Genomic DNA, 20,662 nt, shown 5'->3' on the forward strand with positions numbered 1-20,662 from the left:
CGACCAACCAACTTTTAAGTAAAATGAAAACCACCGATCGACCCATTTATATATGAGTCGAATAAATTATCGATCCAACTATATGGATCGGTTAATTATCAATTACCAGGCATGAAAAGTGGGTTGAAAGTGGATTGGTTGACCCATAAAGCCGGCCATGCCCAACCCTAATTGTATATACATGTATCTATTAAATTTACATATTTTAACTAATATATATGCATATGCATTTTAATAATAAAATTTTAGACATAATTCAATAGAAGATGTATATGCAACAAATCTTTTATAGAGAATCTTTAATATATATATATATATATATATATATATATATATATATATATATATATATATATATATATGAGACAACAAGTTGAATAATCTCAATAGACAACTTGACAACAGACATGAAAGCATGCATGAAGAATGATGACCTTCATTCCTTAATCAACACATCCACAAAATTGACCACTCAGATATACCCGAATGGCCAGCCTTAAATCTTTGACCAATTTGCTTGACCAAAAATAAAACACTTAGAAAATAAAATAAAATAATAATCAATGGCTCGTACTATGCTACAGCAGATGAAATATATAATTTACTATTCATAGGCAAGCACGTAGTCACGCACATCTACATTAGTGTGTAGGTTAACGTAAAATTTGATTCAGTATAACTTTCATCGGGTGTAGTATAAAAATAATCATAATACAAAGTGACAAAGCTACCGTTTCTTTTGCCAGAAAAATAAATAAATAGAAAATAAGTGAAGAAAAGAAAAGGATTAAGAAATGGATGAGGCAACTCTAGTCAAATTGCTGCTTAAATTCCCCAGTCAAGGGTGCGTGGGTTGTGTGTGTGACTTCTTGCTCTTTTAATCCGTTTATATTACATTATTGGCCTAACTTTCATTTACAGTTAAATATCTATAAATTAATACAGTCGTAGCTAGCAAAATTTTATTAATTTAACGAAATATTAATTTATCGAACTAATAATTTAATACGTTTTTACCGAGTCGGGACCGAAATAAACTATTATTTAAGTGAGGTTATTAATTTATCGAATATTAATTTATTGAGATTCCACTGTATTTAGCTATCATGTATTAATTAATACAAAAATTGCATTTACCTCCTTCGTACTATAAAAATCTTCAGTTACTCCCCTAAATTAACATGCTATATTACCTTTTTTTTTCTTTTAAATGTCTCCCTCTTTGTTTTCAAAAAGAATTTTCTTATACTTCGATTATTTTTAAATTCTCCTAATTATTATTATTTTTAATTCTACTACTCTCGTTCACTTTCCTAAAAAAGGAAGGACGAGAAAAATAGAATAGTTTTTTCTTTATCTTAAACTTGTACCTATGAATAATTTTCAAGTGTAGGCATTTTATCTTTCAATTACTGGATTTTTCAAATAAATAAATAGAAAAAATAATTTAGTAAAAAAATTCTTTGACTATTATGATAACATGTATTTGATTTATATGTGGAACAAATACAATGTAATTAATTAGATGGTAATTATGATTCATAATTTTAGTTAAAGTGAAACAATATAATAACCAAAAGTAATAATGTGTATGGATTATAAGTATGAAAATAGTTTTTTTTTTCTATAAAATTTATAGTTTGAGTTTGTAAAATAAAAAAATAAAAAAAGTAAATTCAAGTCCATTACAAGGGGAAGTAGGGGAGGGGGGGACTCGAACCCTAGACCGTTACCCTATTGGTAAAGGCTAAGTACCAACTCTCCTAACGAGGGTTGGTAATGTATGCACTACTTCAAGTGACTGCAAGTTACTTATAAATTTAAAAAGAAAAACATATATATTTCATATATCGGACTATTGGTCCAGTGGCCATGTGGTCCATCATCAAGAAAAACGAAAATTAATTTTAGGGTTAAAGACATTTTGCACCTCTGAAGTATAGCTTATATAATATATACTTAACCCGTTAAAGTATCATTTGTAACACTTATCCCCTCAACATCAAATATTTTATATTTTAAAATTAAAACATAATAAACATAACAATCTTATAATTATTGGATCATAAAAATTGAAAAGTAACTAAAATTAAATTATTGAAAAATAAAATCAAAAGTAATATATATTGTATAATAATGAATGAAAATATATTTTAAGAAATTAATGAACTAAAATAAATTTAAATACTTAAGATTACTAGTATTTATGTATTGATTTCTTAAAATTTTCCGATATGAATATATTCGATTAATTGGTCCAATAACAATTAGATGTTATTTATTAATATGTACCCAACAGTACAAGATATTTTTTTTAAACAATTAAATGTTATTTATTAGATATGTACCCAAAGTATACAAGATAATATTTTTAAATTTTAAAATATTGTTTTTTTCAACATATATTTTTAGTTATATAGTTTAACTAGTATCTCACCCGTGCGATGCACGGGATCAAATTTTAGATCAAAAGAAATTATTCTAAAAAATCACCGAACTAAAAAAAGTTCGAGGATTTAAGTCGAATACGACCGAACAAAAAATAACAATTTCGTATTTTATATCATCACCAAAAAGTCTACATAAATATAAAATGGCAATCTTGTACAAACCATCCACGCCGAAATGCCACAACCAACTCCAAGTGGGGAATCGAATGAATGGACCACTCTTGTACATTAATCTAAATGTTGGTACAATATAACATGAAGCTACGGTCACGAACAATGAAAATACATTTAAATAAAATAATATAGTAAAAACTTTAATAAATTGATATATAATATGATATAATCCAAAAAAAAAATATCCATTCCATCTGATTTAAATACAAAACTTAAACAAAAATAATAATAAAATAAAATATAAAATAAATACTTGTGATATAAAATATACAATACCTCATCTGACCCAAATCGTAAAACTATCTCGCCCAATGCACTCGAATCTTTAACATGAAATTTAGTTATCAAAGTGATATTTTATACATGCATTGAAATCGTTTACAACTCATCTAATACCTTGTGAGTAACCTACACATTTTGCATTGTTCATATTCTCTCAGTCGTACACATTACTGAATAATAAATCACCTAAATATGTAAAATAAATACAATTTATATAAAATTACCTAGATTAAAAAAAATCATTGGAGCGGCACTAATGTACATTAGAGATGAAATTTTTTGTTATAAAATCACAAAATTTTGTGCTATACCTTCATAATGACTTATAAACCCTCCTTGTAGACAAAATTGTTAATAACATTATTCGCCTGATTCCAACTTGATAAATTTCTTTATGCTACCCATACTCTATTATCTGCATTACGATATATAATTGTCAATGCAACTTGTAATACTAATGTTGATACTAATACTAATACTAATACTAATATTATTACTAATACTAATCCTAATACTAATACTAATACTAATACTAATACTAATTATACTAATATTAATACTAATACCAATACTAATACTAATACTAATACTAATACTAATACTAATACTAATACTAACACTAACACTAATACTAATACTAATACTAATACTAATACTAATACTAATACTAATACTAATACTAATACTAATACTAATACTAATACTAATACTAATACTAATACTAATACTAATACTAATACTAATGCTAATACTAATGCTAATACTAATACTAATACTAATAGTATATTAATAACGATAATAGTGATACTGATATTGATACATATTATATTCACTAATATTTATACTAATACTAATACTAATACTAATACTAATGTGAATACTGATACTAACACTAATCGTAATACTAATACTAATACTAATACTAATACTGATACTAATGTTAATGCTAATGCTAATAACAATGATAAAAATAATGCTAATGCTGATACCGATACCGTTATCGATACCGATACCGATACCGATACTGATACTAATACTGATACTGATACTAAACCTTATATTCGTACTCAAAATAATACTTATAATCATACTCATATTTTATTATTAAACAAACCAAAATACTTATGGACTACCATAAAGTGTGCATGTAGTTGCAGAGAAGCCTTCTAAGCCCGCTCTCGGGACATGTAAATGGTAGAAAATATAAGATTTCAAAATTCAAAAATTTCAATTGGGCGGCAATAGCAAATCGATTTTCCTAGCATTAACTCTGAATGGAAGGAGTATAAATTTTACCTAAATATATATATATATATATATATATATATATATTGTTATATAATTGGACATAAATGATTCAAATGTATGTCTCAATTAAAATTTTATTAACGTAAATATTTAAATTAAAAAATAATATTCATAAGTTCAAATAAATATATAAGATTGGGATGACGTATTAAAATAATCTATCCATTTAAGGTAATTAAAGAATATAATTTGAGGAAATAAAAAAATTAAAAACTCGTATAGTTTTGAAAATAAGATTTGAATATATCAAATTCATATCAATATTTTTGACAAAGTTAAAATAAATTAATATGTAAGTTGATTGGAATATATTGATAACAAACATGACAAAAATAAAGGAAACAGAAAGTAGATAATGACGAGTGAATGTCAAACGAATGTAAGGAAATAGTAATTCTCATCGAAACATTATTAAGTGAATAAAGATATATACTAACAAATTTTATAATATAATATAGCATTTAGTGTGATAGATTCTTTAAAATTGAATCATGTAGACAAAAAAATTGACGTATATATATACGAAAGACTTGTCTTAATCGATTGGAATAATATATAATCTTAAAACTATTTACCATGAATAATCAAAGTGCGGCAAACACTTATATAAAATTTTGTAACCTACTAAAAAAAATGGGAAGATAAGCCTAATAGTAGCTTTGCCAAATTAAAGAATGGGCCAATGGCGTTTATACTTCATACAACTATAATGTTGCAGTCAAACTTCCTTGTATCCCATTTTGCATTTCTAATTTCTTTATAGTCTCATTTATTCCGTGAATTTGTATATGTACATGTATGCTTTGTATTTTCCACTCAAACAACTTAACTGGGTAATTCCACTATATATTTTTGCCTATATTTTAATAGTTGCACAAGTGCACATGATTTGGCCTCAACTAAGTGGCTAAATTTTGTCACTTCTATATAACAAACACAAAAAAAATCATATATCAAATTGTGTTAATGATACAAATAAATAAATAGAAAATTAAAAAAAATTATAGAAAACTATATAATAAAATATTCGTATTATAAAAATTATTGAATAATAAAATAAATAATTGTAAATAAAAAATGTAAGCAAACCCGTTTCGATGAATTATGCATGATCGAAGATGGATTCGTGAAAATACTCTGCAAGAAAAACATAAAACATATAACATGTTATTATTTAACTAAATAGAAATATCAAATGGAGTTAAAAACATATATAAAAAATTACGAAAACATAAACATATAAATACCAACAAAAAATAAGAGAAGAAAAATGCACAAAAACTATAAACAAAAAAAAAAAAATCAAATTCAATGTAATGTACATTATACTATGTGTAGAAAAGGGTTGGGGTAGTGTGAATAAAATGAATGGGGGATTATATAGTTTTGATTATGATATATCGTTTAGGAAATTTTATGAATTCAAATTTCAAATTAATTGGTCATGGGCGGCAATAAAAGTGAAACGAAAAAATAATAAAAAAATATGATCAAAAGTCCTCACATTTCGGATTTTAGTAATTGAATATTAACAAAATCATTAAATACAATACATAACTGAATATACATATACCATATTGGTTCCAAAACTCAACTCAAATCAAAATCGAATACCATAACTGAATATACACATGCCCCATATGCCATTGACTGAAAAAAAAAGTTACCAAAATTGGATAACTAAAAGAAATCATCATAAATAAGTAATTATTCAAAGTCTAAATTATTTGGGAGAGTATTTTGGCAACATATTAAAAGGAAAACTTAAATATTCAAATTTTATAAAATTTGAAATCCGGATAATTGATTAATTTGTTACATTAAAATATAAAAATGCATAAGATAGTAGTAGAACTAATTTTATCAGAAATTAAATAAAAGAAAATTAATAGTATGTATATTTAAATAATTATTGCATTACAATAATTATTAGATGATATTAATTTTAATATGCAATTTCAAATTTCTAATTTACTTTCGGATTTTGATTTTTTTACGTGATTTTATTTTATTACACGAATTATTTTCATTCTAAAATATTGGAAGACTTGAAAAAATATTAATAGAACTAATTAGATCAGAAATTAAAAAACAAATTACAATAAAAGAAATTAGTTTTATTAATTAAATAATTCATGAAACATTAAATGAAAGAAACGTGTACAATATATATATTATAAAATATGGAAATGACTCAGACATACTAATAGATATCATGCAAAATATGAAAACCATGCATAGTTTATATTATGCAATTCGTATATATTATCAAAAAATCTCGCAATAAACTCAACTTGTTATGATATTATCATATATTGAAATGATAAAAACTTATGATATTATGGTATATAATATACATATTATAGAGAAATGATTTATACAATAAATGCATATCCAAATTTTAGAAAAAAATCAAAATATATGAAATATACATACATTTGTTTTTGTATTTTAATAATAAAAATATAAATTTCGTAATATATAAAAATTAAATTTTTCAATTCGGTTTAAACATTTAAGTCTATAAATATACTATATTTGCAAGAATTAAAATAAATGAAAATTAATATGATATCAAAATACATGGAATGATGTTAATGTAAATCTTTAATTATAAAAATACTATATTTTCAAGGAACATACAATGCAAGATCCAGAGCGTGGAACGACTTTGATTGATTCCCTACATGAGACGCACATACATGGATCGAAATTAGGATCAAAATACGCGTTGCAAAGAACACATTGTTTGAATGAGCGCAAACAATTTTTTTGATCTTCATAAATTACGAACGACTTTATTTAATAAACTACATGAAAACAATTAAAAAAGTATATTAAAATTAAAACCCAAAAGAAAGAAATACGAATAGTACTAATATGTATTTATAAAAATAATTAAAAAAAATGTAATATGAAACTGTATAATACGAACATTGTGCACTTTGTAATCGAATGGTGGTAGATAAAAATGAAATGAACATTGAGGGGTTTATATAGTATTAAAAATGAACTTAATTCTATGGAAAAATAAAAAATTCAAAAGATACAATGCAAGATCCAGAGCGTGGAACGACTTTGATTGATTCCCTACATGAGACGCACATACATGGATCGAAATTAGGATCAAAATACGCGTTGCAAAGAACACATTGTTTGGACTGAGCGCAAACAATGTTTTTGATCTTCATAAAGTACGCACGACTTTATTTAATAAACTGCATAAAAACAATAAAAAAAGTATATTAAAATTAAAACCCAAGAGAAAGAAATACAAATAGTACTAATATGTATATATAAAAATAATTATGAATATAAAACTATGCATATATACGTATAATAATTTATAAGAAATGATAAACAAAAAATGTAATACTATATAATACGAATATTGTGCACTTTGTAATCGAATGGTGGTAGAAAAAAATGAAATGAACATTGAGGGGTTTATATAGTATTGAAAATGAACTTAATTCTATGGAAAAATTAAAAATTCAAAATATTTATATATTAGTTAATGAAATCAAATCAAACAAATAAAGGAAACAACCCAAAAAAAACATAACTTGTGGAAAAAAAATCTTGCAATATAAGAACATTAAATATGAAGATACGATTTTTATTTTTTACCATTCAATTTTGAATTAAAGTATAAATTAAATCAATCAAAGATGATACGATGGAATCTTAGAATATTAAAGATTCCTTTATATTGGTGATTTGATATTTTATTGAAAATTTTATTGAAATAATAATTAATAAATTTTTTTTTGCATAATCCGTAGTTCTATAGTTCGGACCGCATTATTATATATTAAATAATGTTTTCCAAAATACAACCAACTACATTAAGAATTAATCCACCGTGTATAGTAAAAATTATTTAAAAAAAATAGTGGATTATTTATTAAATACTTCTATTAAAAACTAAAACATTTTTTCATTATTATTTTTAATGGAATAGATATTCGAATATTCTAAAATATTGAAAATTAAAAAAAAAAAAACAAAAAAACAACAACAACATATTTCTTTATTTTAATATTTTAGTATTTAAAAAAATATTTTTTTAATGAAAATTATTTGAATATTCGTAAAACAATTGAGTTTCATGAATTTATTTGAATAAATATATTTTGAAATACTAAAAATATAAATAAGATTTTTTTATTTCGAATTTATAAAATATTAACTTTGGAAATAATATATATACATGTGGTAATTATTAAATGATTGTGTAAATGTAAAATAGGAAAAAACTTAACAATATCCATAAATAAAAATGCCACCTAATCAATTGAAGAATACACCTAATCAATTGAACTCCAACTAAGCAATTTTGACAAATGATATCATCATTTGCCACATGTCAATCATTGAGGGCATAGATCCTCTTTTTATATTATATATAGATTATTCTTTTAGTTATTACTTTAAATAAAAAAAAAGAAAATTTTAAGGTATTAAGATTTAAAATACAAATTAAATTGAGCTTGAGGGGGTAAATGTTACACGTGATACTTTAGGGGGTAAGTGTTAAAGAGAGTATACATTAGGGGTGTAAACTGTATTTAACCCTTAATTTTATATAATTATGCATTTAATTACCTTCTTCAAGAAAATGAAAAACAATAGTATTTTTACGTTTTCAATTAATAAACTTTCTATCAAAATTAATAATCCCATGAAATCTTTAATTTACAATCTCAATCCTTTATCTTTATTAAATCCCACAATTAGGAAATAAATGTCGAAAAGAAAATGAGTGAAGGTACTTGTTCTTTGTTAGAGTTAATTTTTTTTTTTTAGGCTCTCAATCTTTCCAATTTTTATTTATTCTAGCAAGCGTATGCATTCATGTAATCTAGTTGTACAATTTCAGTGACATTTTGTACATGTACTATATTTTAATTTAGGGTAAATTACACCCACACCCCTGATGTATGCTTAAATAACTTTAAGGTCCATGTGGTATCGATAATTACACTCACCCCCTTGAAACGTAGTTATAAACTCTAATGGGATAATGCATTGGATACGTTATCACGATAGAGTTCTAACGGACTATTGGTTTCAGGAAGTGGTGGAGACAACAAAGAGTTATGGGTGATTTAAGAAATATTGGGGGAGCCGTGTCACCCCATAACTCCTCATAACTCTATGTTATCTCCACCACTAGGTAAAAGTAATAGTCCATTATAACCCTATAGGAATAATGTATCAAATGCATTATCCCAATAGAGTTTCTAACTACGTTTCAAGGGGGTGAGTGTAATTATCGATACCACAGGGACCTTAAAGTTATTTAAGCACCTCAGGGGTGTGGGTGTAATTTACCCTTTAATTTATGATGTTTTAGTAACTGGCTACAAGTATTTACTTATGACGTCATTATCAGTAAACATCTCTACAACAAAAAAGTTCAGTACTGCTTCAAACCCCCGGAATTTTTTTATTCATCCTTTAATTTTTTTTTTACACGTGGTAGAAGGTTCTTCCACCACTGACCAGAATGAGTAAAATAATTGTATTCTTAATTATTTGTAAATCTATGATAAGCATAAAAATTAAATATAACGTTACTTACTTGTCCAAAAAATTAATTGAATCAATCTCATTCCTCAAACGTAGACTTGTAATTGGAACATTCCTTCGTGTAATTTAGTTGGACCAATTCATACAACTCAATCTTTACTATTTTTTTACAAGTCCTCTCATTTTTAGTTATTCAGAGTAGTTATATAACTGGTTGCGAGTTCATTTAATTATAAAAAGAAAATGATAATTAAGACTAATATGTTAAGACAACCTAAGACTAACTAATATATGAGCCGAGGTAACGTATGTTGAATTATGGGGAAAAGAAAAATACTAACCTTTGGAAAAATCTGTTGGTAATTTGACCTCAAAATGATGAAATATAAAAAAATCAAATGGGTCAATTCTAAAATTTATCCTTGAAATTATATTTATTTACATAAATACGAAGAAAAAAGGAAATTAATTGATAAGTGATAATCATTAGTAGGGCTGAGACTGGGTTGGGTCGGTTGATTACTAGCCTAAAAACCGACCCATTCATTAAACCATTTTTGCTCAAAATTGAAAACCGTTGCCGACCCAACCTTTGTAGGTCGGTTGATGGTTGGCAACCGAATACTTGGTTGCGAAATGGGTGGATTGATGGTTATACCCGCCACTTAGTTCACTTAAAAAAAATTCAAATTTTTGAGTAAAAATATCTACATTTTGCATACTGTCACGGTGCGATCATCATTTATCAGGTCAAAATAATTAATAACAATTTGACGAAAAAATATAATTAGAAAATTCAAAGTAATTCCAAACACGCACAAGAGATTTAGTGAAGTTTTGTGGGTTTTTTGTTTAAACTAGGGCATAATGAAACCGGTGGAAGACTTAGGTCAATTTTGTAACCTTTGTTGATTGTTTTTAATATTTGAAATAATAATTATTTTGATAATTTCAATAATCACATAAGAAAACACGGCATTTATTTTATATTTTTAATAAAATTTTAATAATATAGTTGGATGACCGATAATTATCGGTCAACCAACTTTTGATAGTATTAGAAACCACCAACCGACCTATTATAGATGGGTAGGTTGAAATTTTCGATCCAATCCAATAAGTCGATTAAAAATTGATTATCCGCCTTAAAATATGGTCGGTAATGGGGCGATTGGTGGGTAAAAACCAACCCAGTCCCAACCCTAATCATTAGGTATGAAAAATAACTTATATATATTGATAGCAATTAACTTCTAACATTGCCGGACAATTGAAATCTAACTAAAAAAATGACCAAAAACTTTTGAAAACCGTTAGCATACTTTTGAAAATTGATAGTGAACTTCGGCATGCATCTATGGTGCGCCCTTCAAATTTACACAACGCGTTCGCGCTATTTATAAATGAGACCATATAGCGACGAGTTAAAGAATTTGTTATGAAAAAAAATTAGATTTTTTTTAATAACGTAGGACAAAATCAGAAAATAGGAAAGAAAAAAAATGTAAGACTATTTTCGCATCAATTTGAATTTTGATGGGTCATATTATACAAAATAGAAATAATATAATTATTTTTTTATTATATTATATGGGTAAATTACAAACACCCCCTGAGGTATGGTCAAATTACAAAAAAATCCCTCTTGTTTGGATAATTACATCTACCCCTTAACTATGATTTTTTTCTTACACTTCCACCCTTATTGTGCCAAATTCAATATAATCTTCTAGATTTCGTGGAATGTGCTCTAGTTTGTATTCGTTTTGTGTAAAAATACAGTTTCTGATGCACTACAAACTGATATACACAAGCTAAAAATCATATATTATGATCATCTTACTTCATAATGTAGAGTTTGAATGGTATAAAACGGGTACAAAAGTGATAATATTTCATATAATCTCGAAGATTCCACTAAATTTGAAGAGCTGAGGGGGTGGTTGTAATTATCCAAACAAGAGGGGTGTTTTTGTAATTTGACCATACCTCAGGGGGTGTTTGTAATTTACCCTATATTATATTAATATATATTATTTTTGGGATCTAACATATATTATCGTTAATTATGGCATTTTTCATTTTTTTTAATTTATTTTGTAAATGAGATGCAAGGTTATAAACAAATAAAAGATTATAAACAATTAAAACATTATAAACAATTAAAAGATTGTATTCTAGATATATAAAGTTAACAAGTCATTTTCAATTTGCATCTAAAACTAAATATTCGTTAAAAATTACAGATATACCCAAACTAAATCGGACCTATTCCCACCTTCTCTCTCTATAAATACTCTCAAACCAAACACAAACAAAGTCCCCAAATCCCACTTCAGCCAAAAAAAGAAAAAAAAAAATGCTGCAAATGGTGCCGCAATTTGCCGTACTAAACTACGTCGTTTCGATCACGGCACAGCTGAAGTGGGCATGGGATTACCTTCTCCATCAATCCTTCAATCCAAACGGCGTCGGATTACCGGAATACACAGACGACGACCTCGGCGTTACGATCTATGAAAATGATTCGGAATCCGACGAGTGCGCCGTTTGTCTGTGCAGGATTGAGGAAGGTGACGAAGTCAGAGAATTAAGGTGCGAGCATTTGTTTCATCGAGCTTGTTTGGACAGGTGGTTGGGCTACGGCCATATGACGTGTCCCTTGTGCCGGAACAACCTCCGCCTGCCGCCGCTTCAGGCGGCGGAGCTCCACCGCGAACTCATAGTGATCGACTTCGGCGCCACCCGTTACAGTGATCGCTGTGTGTGGTGGCTGCGCTAATTATTAGATTTAGAGCGCATATATATATATATATATGTGTGTGTGTGTGTAAGCTGTTATATATATATATATGTAAGCTGTTTGTTAATTAAGTGTTCGTTAGTTAATTAATGAAATTAATCAATTATAATTAAATTAAGAATTTAAGATAAACCTGATCGATTACTTTGGGTTTATATACCTTAACTGATACCATCATCAGTGAAAATTTAATGATGAATTAAAAATATAATAATTAATGTTGGATTTATTTAGAATTTAAGTTATGGTAGTCTAACTTGGATTATTGATTATTTAAGATAACTTTTCAACCAAAACGTTAGTCCTTCATTGACCCCTATCGTAAAATTTGTGTGGTTCAGTTAAACTTCTATAAATTACTAATGCATCTGGAACTAACAAAGATTCTATTAATTTAGCGAAATATTTAAATTATCGAATTAATAATTTAATACGTTTTTAAAATTAGGATGGGAATAAATTATTATTTAAGCGATGTTATTAATTATCGAGTATTAATTTATTGAGGTTCTACCATAAGGACTCGTTTGGTTACGGCTATAAAGTTCCACTGATAAATAGTGGGGCTAATAACACATTCGATTGGCAAGATTCACACTTTTTTCAAACCGACTACTAAAATCAAAGTCCGCTATTAAATGATACTATTTCATTAAATTAATAGCATCCCTTCCCGGGATTAATTTAACAGGGATTGACTAAAAGGAAAAAAAAAACAATTTTATGCTTAAAATCATATCTTATTATTGAAAATGAAGTGGTTTTATAGACAATTCAAAATATAATAACTGAATTTAACAAATTTTGCAGAAGATCTAATTTAAGAAACCAAAAGATGCTACTAACTAAATAATTAATTAATGAGTAAGGAGTAAATCAAATCTCATCTAATTCAATATGATACAAGATGAGTAACCGAACGAGCCATAAAGATATCACGTCCACCTATATTATTGTATGCATGTAGATGCATACATACATATATACATACATACATAAATGTGTTAAGCCATCTCCAATAGTTGTTTAAAAATCGGTTGTCTATATCTATAATTTAAGAGACGAACAGTGTTATGCAACACCACTTTTAACATCACACTCCAACAACATTATTTATATTTTACACAATTATCATATTTTATTACTTTACAGAAAAATTAGTTTTAAATTAATTTTAACAACTATAATTTTAATTACACATACATACATATATCTTGTTTTAGTTTTTTACTCAGAAACTTGTTTGGAATTAAAATATATTGCAAAGGATAATATAATGTTATATATACATATATTAAAAAAAAAAAAAACACTAAACACTCTTTATTTTATAAATAAAAATTATACATGGAAATATATATGTGAATAATAGCAAAATAATTATTGTATTTAATATATAAAAAATAGTACTGATGGAATTTTTATTATTGTTTATTTTTACACAATTTGTCAAATAGTACTTTTGGTTTCTCAAATTTAGATATATGCAAAGTTAAAATGTAAAAAAGTTTACATTTTTTTCCATTTTGTTGTTGGAGATGTGATTTTGGGTTTAAAATGTGTAAAAGATGTAAATTATAGATATAGATGCGCTTACGTGTGAGACACGTTATATACATACATACATACATAAATGTGTTGAAGTGTGAGACACATATTAGAGTGATGAGAGCGAAAGAAAATATGAAAAGACGTGGTCGATACATTTTCGTAACGATGTGTAATTTTGTCCACTAAAAAATTCATCGACCAGGTGCATCTTTTGTGGCCTAGCTTGGCTTGATTTGGAGGAGATGAGGATTACTAACTAATCACGTGCTTTCCATGCCAAATTATTGCTCTACATTTTTATTATGGGAATGTAATTTTAAATAATTTCATGAAAGATTAATTACAAAACAATCGTAATAACCTTTAAAATAGTTCGAAAACGACGAGGTTTAAGGGGTCTATGAGATGTTACACCTGGTGAAAAACAGTGGGTGGTTTTGCATCATAGATTTATGGGTAAATTACAACCACTCCCCTGATGTATGGTCAAACTACGAAAAATTCCCCTCTTGTTTGGACTATTACATCTACCCCCTCAACTATGAATTTTTCTTACACCTCCACCCTTATGGTGTCAAATTCAACATAATCATCTAGATTCCGTGGAATGTGCTCTGGTTTGCACTCGTTTTGTATGAAAATACAGTTTTTGATGCGCCACAATCTCATATATACAAGTCAAAAAACATATTTTATGATCATCTTGCTTTAAAATGTAGAGCTCGAATGGGATAAAACGGGTACAAGAGTGATAATATTTCATATAATCAAGAAGATTTAACTAAATTTGAAACCGCAAGGGTGGACGTGTAAGAAGACTTATAGTTGAGGGGATGGTTGTAATTACCCAAACAGGAGGGGGTTTCGTAATTTGAACATACCTCAAGGGGTGTTTGTAATTTACCCTAGATTTATACAAATAACCACCCATGAAGCATATATACACATTGGTGTGTGTATTATGTATAGATCAATGGTACATGATCACTTAGTGTATTTCGGCGAGTGCAGCATCTACAAAACCGTTTAAGGGTATGAGATTCGGGGTTTTTTTTGGCTTAATTTATAAGTATAAATTATAATTTTATAAATAGCTTTAAATTTATCATCCCAATTGGAAACAATTGGTTCAAAATAGGGTCGAAATTGGAATTATTAAAAGAATTGGTCCAAAATAGCATTATATATGGAATGGGAAGTTCATCAGAGGAATGAAGTCGCTAAGATGTAACTTCCTCGTCAAAAAAGGAGGTCGACCATCGCAATATCTGTTCGCATGAATAGGAGGATGTTGGTTTTTGGCCCAAATGTGTTTTGGGCCAGAAAGCCCAATTGCTCCATTTCCCATACACCACCATTGAGTTAGGCCCAAGAGTGAGTAAGTGAGCCCAAGTCCATATCTGAGCTAAATTCATCTGTTGGATTTCTGGTTGAATCTGGACCGTCTATTCCCTCACTTAAATACTCTATTATCTCTCATCTTTACCCTCATTCTGAAACCCTAGCCCTTACCCCTTCTTCTCCGCCACTCCTGCTTCTGTCTTCTTCCTCCCTTGTACTGCCTTGACTTTGTTAATGGCTGGGGGTCAAAGAGCACGGTACATAGCTGACTTTGACCCTCCAGTACAGCCTTCACCGGCTCTATTTGACTTCAGTCTCTATAAATACTGGCATGGAGGTTGGAAGAGGATAAGACACAGATAAAACCCTATATTCAGGGTGAAACTAGGGTTTGTGCTTGATCTGTTCTTTCTTTCGTGGTATTCTGGGTGAAACTAGGGTTTGTGTGTTGAGAGAGAAAGAAGATATGTTCTTCTTGAGGTACTCTGGTGGTGTATAGTAGGAAGTGTGAATCTCTGGTGTGAAAAATTGGAAGACTGAGCTTATACTCTTAATCTATTATCTTTCAATTTATTCACCTTTATTTTCAATCTTTCTGTTTGAACCTGTGTGTATATATTCTCCTTAGCAGTAACCAATACTGCTCAAGGGGAACTTATATTATTTAGGCTTTATGGAGCTTGGCAGTTTGATACCCTACAATGGTATCAGAGTTATGGCTATAGCTTAGCTCTACTCAAAGCGGAGTATCAAAACGTAACTTGGTTTTGCCAAGGTAACACCTCTAATCCCTAGTTTTCTTTCTTGTACGTTGACCTGTGGAGTTTGGGGGCCCTGTGTGGCTATTGAGTTGGCCCTGTATGGCGTGGTGATCCTGTGTGGCATTATGTGGCCATGTGTTAATAATTATTTGTTAATCCTCTGTCTGAGTGTTGCTCTGTGATTCTGTGTGATTCTGTGTATTTTATGTGTCTTTATCTGTGTGAGATTATGAATGTTTATTATCCCTTAGCTCTTTTTGATGGAAAAGGGGATTTTCCTATTTGGCAACTGAAAATAAAAGGTGTTTTAGTCCAACAAAAATGTTTTAAAGCTGTTACTTTAGCATATGAAGATACCACTACTGCTGCTAAGAAGGCAGAATTTGATGAACTTGCCTATTCTTTGATTATCTTGAACTTAAATGATTCAGTGATTAGAAAACTAGGAAAACACGATGATGCTAAAGCCTTATGGGATAAATTGGAAGAACTTTATATTGAAACCTCCTTGCCCTCCAAAATGTTTTTGTTATAAAAATTTTGTAGATTCAAACTGGATTTAAACAAAGACATTGGTGAAAACCTTGACATTACTGGTTCAGGATATTAAGCTAACTGGAGACAAAAATATTGATGATTTATCTCCTATTGTTTTGTTAAATGATATCCCTGATACTTACAGTGATGTAAAATCTGCCATTAAGTATGGTAGAGATGTGGTTTCTTTGGATACTATGATAAATGGTTTAAAAAGCAAAGAACTGGATTTAAAAACTACCAAGAGTAGTAAAACTTTTGGTGAAATCAATTTTGTGAAAGGGAAGCCTAAAAATCAGTTTCAAAATAAATTTCAAAACAAGGCTTCTTCTAGTAACCAAAACCAGTCTTTACAAAAACCTAAAAAGGGCAAGGGGTGGAATAAGTTTAAAGCAAAAGGCAGAAAATGTTACAACTGTGGTAAAAGTGGTCATTATGCTAATGAATGTTCTGAGTCTAAAAATGAAAGAACTAATGAACAAGCTAATGTTGTGACTGATAATCTTGGTGATGTGTTTATGGTTGGTGATGTGATGCATGATTATGTGAACTATGTGATCTCTTCTTTGTGTGATAATGATTGGATTTTTGACTCTGCATGCACCCATCATATGACACCTCATAGACATCTGTTTTCTTCTTATGTGAAACTTGAAAATAGTAATGTGTCTATGGTTGATAACAGTGAAAGAACTGTGGTTGGAATTGGAACCATCTGCCTAAAATTTGAATCTGGTTTTGAATTAATTCTTAAAAATGTTAGGCATGTTCCTAAACTAAGCAGTAATCAGTTATCTGTTGCTATTCTTGAAGATAGTGGTTTGCATGGTAATTGGGGAGATGGTTGTCAGAGAATCATGATGCATGATAAATTTATTTTCAAAGCTGTTAGAATGCAAAACCTCTATGTGTGTTCTGTTGAACCTGTTTTGCATGCCAACACTGTTAATCATGACATGTCTATTCTGTGGCATAAGAGGTCAGGTCATATAAGAGGTAAAGGTCTTAAAATTCTGCATAAGAATAATTATCTTAGTGATGATTATGTGACTAATTTGCCTATATGTGATTCCCATACTTACAACCCACAAGGTCTAACAAGGGGCACGATCCCCATACAAAAATCTTGAGAGCCTGATCCCCTCCTCAAGTACATCACGCACAAGGCTATATGTAAACACATACAAGCAACGCGTCAAAACATTGACAATATCGATAAATAATAACTCCCACGAGGAGAATACCAGCTCCGTGCTACTACATTATCGCGAGACAACTCCCACGAGGAGATAACTCGATCAACTCTATTATCCCACGATGAGACAACTCCCACGAGGAGATAACTTGATCCGAGATACTACATCGTCGCGGGACAACACCGACGACTCAAGTAACTTATATCGCGACAAATTGGCCGCGTTACGCGCCAACGCGCCTTCACTCCCCTCCAACACACGCTCCAACGCGTTTTCGCACACCATTAGGCCATACGCCAACGATCGACTCCTACAATTTTTACTCTCGACACGATCTGACACCCATTTCAACATGGCCCCCACATCGACTCGAGAGTGGGGGGCTTAATGATATGTCTATTTGGGCCAACCCAATAAGCTTACAATCTCTTTACCTACTGGGCCACGAGCCCAATATTGAAGACCACTACTACCGAGGTCCAATCACCTTCAAGTAAGGTTTGGGCCCGACAATCTCCACTAAGCTATAAATAATCATTGGAACTCATTCCTTAAGGTACGTCATATTAACTGAGCAATACTATTAACTGTATTCTCTGGACTATTTCTATGATCAGCACGTCTGACTTGAGCGTCAGAGGATTTTCTGCCGGATCAACCCCCGGCTTAGCTTACGTGTTCTATGATCGCAGGTATCTCAGATCCACTATGCTCTTCCAGCTCATCATAATTCAACTCTCTAAGGTGATCTAACTTTAGCATCATAAATATTGTTTTTGGGATCTAATGTAGATTATCGTCGATTATTGCATTTTTCATTTTTTTTAATTTATTTTGTAAATGAGATGCAAGGTTATAAACAAATAAAAGATTATAAACAATTAAAACATTATAAACAATTAAAAGATTGTATTCTAGATATATAAAGTTAACAAGTCATTTTCAATTTGCATCTAAAACTAAATATTCGTTAAAAATTACAGATATACCCAAACTAAATCGGACCTATTCCCACCTTCTCTCTCTATAAATACTCTCAAACCAAACACAAACAAAGTCCCCAAATCCCACTTCAGCCAAAAAAAGAAAAAAAAAAATGCTGCAAATGGTGCCGCAATTTGCCGTACTAAACTACGTCGTTTCGATCACGGCACAGCTGAAGTGGGCATGGGATTACCTTCTCCATCAATCCTTCAATCCAAACGGCGTCGGATTACCGGAATACACAGACGACGACCTCGGCGTTACGATCTATGAAAATGATTCGGAATCCGACGAGTGCGCCGTTTGTCTGTGCAGGATTGAGGAAGGTGACGAAGTCAGAGAATTAAGGTGCGAGCATTTGTTTCATCGAGCTTGTTTGGACAGGTGGTTGGGCTACGGCCATATGACGTGTCCCTTGTGCCGGAACAACCTCCGCCTGCCGCCGCTTCAGGCGGCGGAGCTCCACCGCGAACTCATAGTGATCGACTTCGGCGCCACCCGTTACAGTGATCGCTGTGTGTGGTGGCTGCGCTAATTATTAGATTTAGAGCGCATATATATATATATATATGTGTGTGTGTGTGTAAGCTGTTATATATATATATATGTAAGCTGTTTGTTAATTAAGTGTTCGTTAGTTAATTAATGAAATTAATCAATTATAATTAAATTAAGAATTTAAGATAAACCTGATCGATTACTTTGGGTTTATATACCTTAACTGATACCATCATCAGTGAAAATTTAATGATGAATTAAAAATATAATAATTAATGTTGGATTTATTTAGAATTTAAGTTATGGTAGTCTAACTTGGATTATTGATTATTTAAGATAACTTTTCAACCAAAACGTTAGTCCTTCATTGACCCCTATCGTAAAATTTGTGTGGTTCAGTTAAACTTCTATAAATTACTAATACACCTTGAACTAATAAAGATCTATTAATTTAGTATAATATTTAAATTATCAAATTAATAATTTAATATATTTTCACCAAGTTAGGATTGGAACAAATTATTAATTAAGTGATTTTATTAAATAATTGAGTATTAATTTATCGAGGTTCTACTATAAGGGCTTGTTCGATTACCGCTATAAATTGTACTGACTAAATAGTGAGGCTAATAACACGTCCGATTGGCAAAATTCACATTTTTTCAGACCGACTACCAAAATCAAAATCAACTATTAAATGTTACTATTTCATTGAATTAATAGCACCCCAAATTAATTTAATAGGGATTGACTAAAAGGAAAAAAAAAAACAATTTTATCCTTAAAAATATATCTTATTATTGAAAATTAAGTAGTTTTATAAAGAATTCAAATATAATAACTGAATTTAATAAATTTTGCAGAAGATTTAATCTAAGAAACCATAAGTTCTACTAACTAAATTAAATAAGTAATTAGTCAATAATGAGTAAATCAAATCTCATTTGTTTCAATCTGATACAATATAAGTAACCGAACAAGCCATAAATATATCACGTCCACCTATATTACTGTATGTACGTACGTACGTACATACATACATACATAAATATGTTAAGTGTGAGACACGTTATATACATACATACATACATAAATGTGTTAAGTATGAGACACATATTAGAGTGATGATAGCGAAAGAGAGTATGAAAAAGATGTGGTCGATACATTTCCCTAACGATACCTTTAAAATAGTTCGAAAACGACGAGGTTTAAGGGGTCTATGAGATGTTACACCTGGTGAAA

At 29.4% G+C, this 20,662-nt stretch overlaps 2 protein-coding genes across 2 annotated transcripts; both read left to right on the plus strand.

The window, feature by feature from the left end:
- The first annotated feature begins 12,055 nt into the window (after positions 1 to 12,055).
- LOC105967511 (RING-H2 finger protein ATL18) lies at positions 12,056 to 12,758 on the plus strand. Its single transcript, XM_012992107.2, has one exon. It carries the CDS (start codon positions 12,109 to 12,111, stop codon positions 12,529 to 12,531), a length of 423 nt encoding a protein of 140 aa, XP_012847561.2. The 5' UTR covers positions 12,056 to 12,108; the 3' UTR covers positions 12,532 to 12,758.
- Positions 12,759 to 19,043: 6,285 nt separating this feature from the next.
- On the plus strand, positions 19,044 to 19,457 carry LOC148766577 (E3 ubiquitin-protein ligase At1g12760-like). Its single transcript, XM_088827343.1, has one exon. It carries the CDS (start codon positions 19,044 to 19,046, stop codon positions 19,455 to 19,457), a length of 414 nt encoding a protein of 137 aa, XP_088683469.1.
- The last annotated feature ends 1,205 nt before the right edge of the window (positions 19,458 to 20,662 follow it).

Source organism: Erythranthe guttata, chromosome 12 (genome assembly GCF_056151865.1).
Source record: "Erythranthe guttata isolate IM_541 chromosome 12, IM_541, whole genome shotgun sequence".
In the NCBI taxonomy this organism is placed as follows: Eukaryota; Viridiplantae; Streptophyta; class Magnoliopsida; order Lamiales; family Phrymaceae; genus Erythranthe; species Erythranthe guttata.